Raw genomic sequence first — 9264 nt, 5'->3', positions numbered from 1 at the left:
AGTCAAAATTAGCATAAACATGGGCTAAAATCGAAACCAAGAGGTCAAAAGTAGTAGAAACATTGAGTCACAAAAGTGATATATGATACAACACGTGGCAGAACATCGGCAACTGACGTTACAATGCATGTGGCAAATTAGATATAGCAATGGCTATGGTTTCGGCCGGTGGTGATTTTTTTTGAAGGGCCAAGTACAGCTTAAAGAGAATGGAGACAAGGTTTTGGAAAAGAATAGAAAATAGGAGACCTTGCTTTCATATCATATTAAATTTTTTAAAGAAAAACATTCAACCTAAAACCAATTGATAATAAGTGGAGGGAGATTTATTATATTTATATACTTAAGATATCTCAACTTAATATATGTGAGATTTTTTTTATCACCATTATAATACTCACATGTGGACAGAACGAACCTATCATGTGGTAACCTATCACAAAGAGGACAATAACAAGAGGAACAACGTCTGCTCTAATACCATGTTGTGAAAATAGAAATCTTAAACTTTTAATTTTGTATTTTACAAAAAGACTAGTGACATGCAGATATATGCAAGAGATTTCAATGAAGTAGAAAAGATCATTGTTTTTTATACAAGATGAAACAAGTTTATTATGATTTCATATAAAAAAAAGTACAATAAAATATTACAGGCAAATTTAATTGGTCTAATATTCTTTGAAATTGTGATTTAGAATCTTCATTAACAATGACTGTTAATGCCAGTTTATGGTATCGAAATCATTGGAGTTTCCAAGGGGAACTTGTGTTGCATTTTGCAAGGTATACATAGGAATTGTATGCCAGTGTTGGCCTTACCAGAATATCGTTCAAAGGTTTCTTTGTCTTCTAAAACTGTCTAAACCAAATTATTTGATCTAGGAGTGGAAAGGAATTTATGAATGTACTTATGACAGGATGTCAAAAGAATATATCTCAACCCCTAAAATAAGTGTCTATGCACATTATGATAATGGTCAGAGTCTTCAAATGATCCTAGCACATAATTACACAACTTGAACATTTAAACCTTTTTCTTTTCAGGTTTTTTTTTTTTTTAGATTAGATTTACTGTTCAAAGGAGTAGGAAGAAACCTGCTAGTATATTGCATGAATCTATTCTTGCACATGGATCATCATCACCTTATACACTTCAAATACAAATCCAGTGATGTGCATGCATGGAATCCAATTACTTGATCGAGTAACTTTCTCCCCCTGGAATGACACTTTATGCTAGCATGTAATCAAACAATTTATATTAACTCTCAGTCCCTTGATCTGATTCCGGTTCATAATTCAAATTCTAAAGAGCCCTCAACTCTTACCATCAAATTTGTAACACTTGACAACGAAGAGTACTACCAGGACAACTGCTCCATGGAAAAAACGAGATGATATGTACTTAAGAGATCGCCTATCTAGCATTTACAAACAAGAAGTTATCATCACAGACAATTTAATCTTACAACAAATCATTGATGAGAGGACGGTGAAATAAGCATCCTTCCAACACCCATAAACTCAGCAGCAAACTCCTCATCATTTTTACCTAACATATCTTTTAAGCTACATTCCATATTTCTTCCCTTAAGTACCCAGAATCTGGGTTTTATTTTCTTTTCTAATGAATAACTGAAGAACCTTGGATAGTCCACCACATCCTTCACTGGCTTTTCCATGGTGTCTAGAAGGAATTTGAGTTTCGGTCTCAATACCTCCTCAATGCTGTACCCTAGTAATGGAGAAAACCTACGTACCATTAAAGCAATCTCCCTCTTTGACAGCCCTATCTCCATCAAGTACTGGATCCTGTTCACAAAACCGCAAGATAGAGTTAGAACGATATAACTCTCTCATGACTGCATAATCTGTAACTTGTGCATATTAAGTTATGATCATAACATTGAAAAAATCCGAATTTGCGACTCAACATGTTAATGTTTCAAACTAAAATTGTGTTATCGAACTTCATTGGCTGGGAGGGATGAGGGGTAAAAGTAGCAAACAAGGAAGACTTTCTGTTGTTATTCCACCATTAAGTGCATATATCTCTCTTTAAATCCATTCCTAATTCCAACACATAGTATTCTGAATAGTTGGTTCAACATAATGCACCTCAAGATTATAAGGGCAGGGTCATCAAGTTCATTTCCTGTGTGATCTTTTAAAAATTTTGATAGAAAAAAAAAAGAGCTTTAGTACCATTTATCAGGCACATAGCATTTCATAGAACCAAAACTTTCATTTTATTTTTCCTTTTTTTGACAATAACTCTCATTTCTTTTAAAATGTGATGCCTAGTTTGTCTTGAATATGTTTCCACCCACACAACATCTCAACAAATATAGAGCACAGTGTAATTGTAATGAATAGAAGCAATACCGAGGACGTAAAGTTTTGTCCACATCAGACACAAGAAGCTCTGGATATTTTTTAATGACCCAAGGAAGGTGGTGATTGGAAATACCCAACTCTACAAGGAATTCAATCTTTTTCTTCAGAGTTTTATCGATGTTGGCAGCAAAAATTTCAGGACAGCGACAGCCTAGCTTCCCCACGGTTTCCCGATCAAAACCGAGGCCTTCCAAAAATAGAACAAACTGTACAAAGCAGAAATAACAATATAATTATGAAAGAAAGAGAAGAAAAATAATGAAATGAATTAAAATGCAGAGCAATGCAATCAAATTCACTGTTTGGAACTAAAAGTAAATATATTCTTCATTACAAGCTAGGCGGATTTAATGCCACAATTTCTCTTTCATAGTTGATTAGAACTCGTGAGAACTAGTAGTTTTAAGGACTATTTGAGACATACAAGTTGTACTTGACAAGAGTCATCTCAGCTCTTCACAAAAAAATTTTGGCATTAGACATTTGATGAAACAAGTCAGCCAATCTCTTGAACAGTGAAAAACACCAGAATTGGACTACCTAGAGTCGCTCCCTAATCTCCAGAAACCAACAAAATGTTGGTCCTTGCAGTAATAAAAACATGTTACCGCTAATAAGTTAACTGGAAGGCTAGCAATCATAATACATAACAAAAGTGTGACAAAAAAGAATGGCCAGAGGTTACATCAGCAGCTCCTCCCCAATGGTTACAACTTAATTAGGAGCTATCAAGGCAAAATAAAATAAAGAAGAATCCTTCAGAACAGTAAAGTGTAAAGCATTGTGAAGAAGCAACAAATGAGGAGCAGTAGATGGGAATCTGAATCATATCATGCCAGCAGTGAGGTATAACCATACTGCACATCAATTCCTTTCAACATATTACATTGAATGGATAAAAGTGACCTAGATCAGATGTGATAGCTATATTGGAGGTAATTATTATTTTAACGGGTGATCCAACCTTTACAGATGGAAATGGAGTATCAAAAAATTGCAATAAATAAAAGGTAAAAAGTGTACCTCAAGAACCAAAACAAAAATGTACAACCACCTACCTGGAGCAATTCTTGAGGTTTTCGTAATAGTAGTTGGGGGCTTTTGGCAATAACCCGGCCCAACTTCTTGTTTCTAACATCTAATTCACCAAATTGTTCCACCATCAACTTTAACTTACTTATTGAACAACCCAATATATGAGGCCAGCTTCTAATTGCCCGGTCCACACTCGCTTTTGGTATCTGAAACAAATATGATAACTTAGACAATTCAATACAAAAAGTAATCCAACAGAAAAGAAGCAAGAAGACGAACTTAAGATTGTGTGGAAATAAAACAAGCAGATTGAGATATTGATGAAAGAATGCAACTGTCTAACCAAGTTTATGGCTTTATAGAGATTGATTTTGTTTAGAGATACAATGCAATGATACAAAACACTCACTTTAGGTACCTGACAGAAACATAATTAATTATCCAATTGAATGAGAAAGAACAAAAAATTTTTTTTAAAAAAAAACAGTAAACATAGAATAAAGGTTGTGCCAAGTACAGGGAATTGGAAGATCACAAAAGAACAAAACTGCCTGTGGCTTTAGGAATACGCTATCAGGCACCTAATGCAACTTGTGGAGTTTTATCTTATACTCTAACAATTTCTAGGTTTAGTAATTAATTTTGATCAGTCCCTGTTTATTATACTTAACATGACAATGACAATAGCACCTTCCAATCACACACACAGACCCCTCAAGTAAGCAAACTATAAAAAACATGATGGACTCACAACTCAAACCATAACATAAACAAGGTAAACAGTCAAGCACATGTATATAAGGCACATGCTAAGAACTCTAGTTAGCAACCCAAGCTGGGCCATCAAGTCATTTATACCTTTTCTTCCTCAAAAAACAAAAGGATATGCTCATAATTATTTTGAATACTTGTTGAAAGAATCCATGGATATTTTAGCAACATCTTGCCAACATCTTTATTTGCTGCACCAACCTATAAGATAATTCATAAAAAGAAACTGTGATCAAGGGCACACAAGATATGATCATATTCAACAATAGAACAGTACAGCATCCATCACATAAAGTTTCTTTTTCATTGCTTTTGCAAATGCTCAAAATAATACTCAGCTAAATGATACATAGAATTTGAAATACAAATAGTACCTTCTCGAAAGCTGAAGCTTTTGTTTTAATGCCCTGAACGTTGCAAAACAAGACAGGTGGAAACAACAAAAATACTTTTCCTATAGATCCCCTTGGAACTCCAACATTTTCAAGTAATTCAACAAGAGGTATCAAATGGGACTCCACTGGCAACAGTAAAATACGCGGAAATGATTCCAATAGAAATCTAAAAGTTGCATCTACTGAGCCCAACATGTCTAAACCTCCACGTCTCGCTTCTATCTGCACCATATACTCATAAATTGTGTCACAACAGGAAGCAAATCATTCAAATGAAGCTATGCAACTGAAACGCAGGTTGAAAAGAATTTAAAAGGGCAAACAGAAGGAAAGGATAAAAAGTATTTAGGCAAAAAAATTTAGACAACTTCGCATACACAGAAAAAGAATATTGAAGTCATATTATACCTTTTCAAAGAAGGATAAGGTTTGCTCCACATCTTCATCAGAAGGAATTGACAAGTACATCATCATACGGCGAGCATTTTTACCACTGAGCCATTTATCATCACCACCAGAAAAGATTATTTCCTTCATATACTTAACCTAAAAGCCAAATCCAAAATAAGCAATGACTCTGGCCAACAAATTGAGAAGAAGAGCTCATTTCAGTCAATTCACAAAAGAAGCAGAACTCATTTGAAGAAAGAAAAGTATCAAATTTTTGTTTCTTGATCAGATTGGAGAAAAGGCTATAATTTTCAAATATTTCAACAAGAATACAATATCTACAAGAGCTTAAAAATAGAGCATTATATTTAACTCAAAGCAAAAACTTTTGAAACTTAGCACAGAGCTACAATTGAGGAACATGCAAATATTCTTCCAAAGGATCTTTTGGATTACCAAAAGAACAAAGCTATGGCAAATTTCTAAAGGAATTCATACCATGTGTCTGGAAAGAATACCTACAAATTAGACCATGACTTAGTACCCAAAAAGTAGACTGTTGGAAAGAGTTTTAGAAAAACAAAGGCAATAGGTTAGAATTATGTCAAATCTAGTAAAAACCTCCTTTTGTTCATAATAAGTTATGCATATTCATCAATATGAAGACTTCTAATAACTTAACAAACGAACTGAAGAAAAAACATGCCAAAGTGCAAGAATACAACAACAAGTCAGCTTAAAATAGAACTTGAAAGGGCAAACACCTAACACCCCCTATCTTAAGCAAATGATAACAAAACATTTATTTTTAGTCTGATTATTTACTTTACGGTTAATGTAAAAGAAAACTTCAAGAGGAAGAAAGTTTTTTCTACATGAACAACTTCTAAATACTAAAATGTAGTACTTTATAGGAGAAAAACAAGAAAAGTGATTCTACAAATCACAGGTCTATTGTACAAAATCCAGAAAACAGGTATTTGTATCTTATATATCATCCAAATTGAAAAATATCCCATCATTTCCTACAACATGAAATCCATAATATTTCTAGATACTAACAGCATATGACAGTGACATTATAGATTTATTCACTTTGCCAAATTGTGTTGCAATATGAACAAATTAAAGGGGCAATATTCTAGCTGCTTCGTGAATATCCTCATTTTCAAAGCTTGTCATTATTTTCATTTTTGAGGCTAAATGAAATCTACTCCAAAAAGACAAGCATGATTTATACAATGTCTATAACATAATTTCCCATCCAAAATTTGATAATGTGTTTTTTCTTTCAAAGATAAGATCATCACAAATATGTACATTACTGAACTACAAACTAAAATTAAAGAGAGTAAAACAGATATAAATAAACATAAAGAGTTTTCTTGCTAACCTTATGAATTAAACTTGGAAGAGATTCTGAGGACAAATAACGTGCAACACTCATAGCCGAAGAGAGTGTCAAACCCACACTCTCCAAAAATGCAACCTTTCCGTTATCACCCTTCTCCTTGGCCATATAAATAACCATTTCCTTAAACCCCAAATGATCCCCTTCGCCATTACTATTATTCCAAGCATTCCATTCCTCCAGCTCCTTAACACCATCCACCAGCATTTGCGTGTACTTGGGGGAATTAGAAGCTATGGAAATGGAGTCCTCCAAGGAAAGCCCCAGGTCTTGGAGGTACTCGGAAACAGATTCCTGGGCTTGGGTTAGATTGTGAGAAGTTTGGTCACTGGGATAGGATAGAGCCAACGGTGGTTGAGGAAAGTAAGTCTTGGGACAGTGGATTCTTGGGTACTGAAAGAATGAGAATGGGAGAGCATTGGGAAAGGATTTGGGATGAAAATGGAGAAAACAGGTGTTTGGGAACAGGGATTTTAAATTCCAGTGGGTTGAGAAAGATTTGGTGGACATGGGGGACTTTCTTTAAATCCCCCAGAGAAGACCAAGCATATGGCAGAATTTACTCTGATAGAAGAAAGCCGAAAGAAAAAAGATATTTGTCATTAAAAAAAAAAAACCCATAACAAGAAGCTAGCTATAATCTGTCAAATTCAAGGCTTCCCAACATTTTTACTATTTGCTTAAAGGTCTTGAATACTTTCCCAGAAGGTTAAGATGAGGCCTGAAACTGATAAGGCTAATATTTCATATTCTTTTAACAGAAAAAACAAAAAGAAAAATATACTCGTGTACTTGTACATATGCTAAAGAAGTGGAAACCAGAAAGAGAAGGTCAGGGGAAAAGAAGCTCACTGGAATAAGCCGGCAGTGCAGAGTCGTGAGTCAACGAGGTGAACAGTGCACTGTTTGTCAGAGGAACGAGATTTGAGTTGAACAGAGGGGACTTCAAAAGATTAGGCGCTTCCTCGCTTCTGTGTTTCCAGGAATGGCAACAAGGAGGGTGTTATATTAATATTTTCTAAAAGAACAAAATTTGATTACAGGTTAAAGTAAAATTATGTTGAATAATTAATTCAATTTAATTTATAATATATATATATATAGAGGTAGATGAAATTATAAATTTTATAAACTATATTTAAATATTTAACAATTACCAGATATATAAAAAATAGATAACACTTTTTTTTTTTTTTGAAATGCATAAACTTTCATTAAAACAGAGGGCATGAAAGGCCCTTGGTCACAAAAACATGGCCATGAAGATCACAAAAACAGATAACAGTTAATTAGATATGTAAATAGAAATAGTCTTCTCCAAGGAAATAAAAAAAAAACCATTTAATTTATATATCAATTAAAATTATTTTTTTATCTATTTCCTGTACCATTGTAATTTGAAGGTGTTAATCAAAGCTATTAAATCAAGATACATGTCTTATGTCTTGTATCGAAATTTTATTTTTTTAATATTGAGTATAGTACTGTATAATAAAATATAATAAAAATTTTAAAATTAATTATAAATAATATTTATACATGTAAAATAAAAATAATTTAACATATTATGTTTACTAATAAATTTGAAGATTATATTTTATAAATTGAATTTTTTTTAATTTGAGCTCTCAACAATGTATTTTTTTATGTTAATTTACTAATTAAAAATTAAAAAAATTTAACATGTTGAAGCTTCATTTTTTTTACTATTTTCTATTTAAATTCTAAATTGAAATTCATAATTTATTATATTTAATAAATAAATAAATAAATAATATTTTTATAGTAATTAGATGAGATAAAGTTTATTAAACTATATCATATCGTACCATATCTATTGCATTTTGTGTGATATCTTTCGATACTTGATTAAAATAATATAATATATCAATTTATATTGTTTTTCGTTATAATCTTAATATTTCCTTTTCAAATAACCATATCTTTGCATATTCTATTCTGTTTTAGATGTTTTTAACTTAGCAATCATTATAAAATTCAAATTCCTTAATAATTGTCATTTAGGTTGCATAATAAATTGTATAAATTATGTTAGGCATAAATAAAAAATTCATTAATAATTACAAGAGTATAAGAGGTGTAACAAATAGTAAAACAAATTAAATTTGAGTTAACACATTAGAAAATTAATGAAACCAGAATGTTAAGTAAACCCATATATTAAAACAATAAGTATTAAGTATTAAGTATATAAAGTTATAAACTTTTGGTGAGATAAACTTATAATAGTGATGACATTGAGTAGTAAAAACCTTTTAGAATTCTACCTTTTAATTACTTAAATAATTAATAAGATTAAAATTACTACTTCCCTAAAACTGTTATATAATTCGAACAAATTAAATCTTATCTTAATACACATTACAAAAAAAAAGCAAAATCTTAACAAATAGCTTCTACCCTAGCCTTTTAACGTGACAATAAGCTTTGTCGAATTTATCTTTGCCAACATATTCTCGATAAATTTCTTTATACAAAAATTAATTTCATTATACTTTGCAGAAAAAAAAACTTTATATTTAAATGAAATAAGTTTTTAGGGCTTATAGTGAAAAATTGAACTTTATTGTATTGAGCAATTATACCTACCTCTTAATTTGAATTTTATCCTTATTTGATATTACTATTGCATACAAGCGTAAATATTATTTATACAATAATTAAAAATTATTTAAAATGATAAATGACAATTTAGAAGTATAACAAGTAAAAATATTTATTTTTGTTAATTAAGAAGTTTTGCAACATTCTTACTTATATATATATATATATTATAGATTTTCAAAAAAATATCTATTACAAACTTTGAACAAAATTGTTCTCAAATGTATATTCATAAGA

General features: G+C 31.4%; 1 protein-coding gene across 1 annotated transcript; it reads right to left on the bottom strand.

The window, feature by feature from the left end:
- Window positions 1385-7411, bottom strand: LOC18595562 (transcription termination factor MTERF2, chloroplastic). The gene is made up of 8 exons (XM_007023572.2): window positions 7255-7411; window positions 6385-6966; window positions 5010-5147; window positions 4581-4823; window positions 4294-4407; window positions 3459-3641; window positions 2389-2606; window positions 1385-1815 (listed from the first exon to the last, which is right to left on the bottom strand). The coding sequence occupies exons 2-8, from the start codon at window positions 6910-6912 to the stop codon at window positions 1479-1481; spliced, it is 1761 nt and encodes a 586-aa protein (XP_007023634.2). The 5' UTR covers window positions 6913-6966; window positions 7255-7411; the 3' UTR covers window positions 1385-1478.

This window comes from Theobroma cacao, chromosome 6, assembly GCF_000208745.1.
Source record: "Theobroma cacao cultivar B97-61/B2 chromosome 6, Criollo_cocoa_genome_V2, whole genome shotgun sequence".
In the NCBI taxonomy this organism is placed as follows: Eukaryota; Viridiplantae; Streptophyta; class Magnoliopsida; order Malvales; family Malvaceae; genus Theobroma; species Theobroma cacao.
This window is presented reverse-complemented; position numbering and strand designations above follow the sequence as displayed.

Coding starts and splice junctions, on each gene's coding strand:
- LOC18595562 (XM_007023572.2), bottom strand. CDS start 6,912: ATGTCCACCAAATCTTTCTCAACCCACTGGAATTTAAAATCCCTGTTC. Junction 5,148..6,384: donor TTCCAAGTTTAATTCATAAG/GTTAGCAAGAAA, acceptor TTTGGCTTTTAG/GTTAAGTATATGAAGGAAAT. Junction 2,607..3,458: donor AACCTCAAGAATTGCTCCAG/GTAGGTGGTTGT, acceptor TGCTTTGTACAG/TTTGTTCTATTTTTGGAAGG.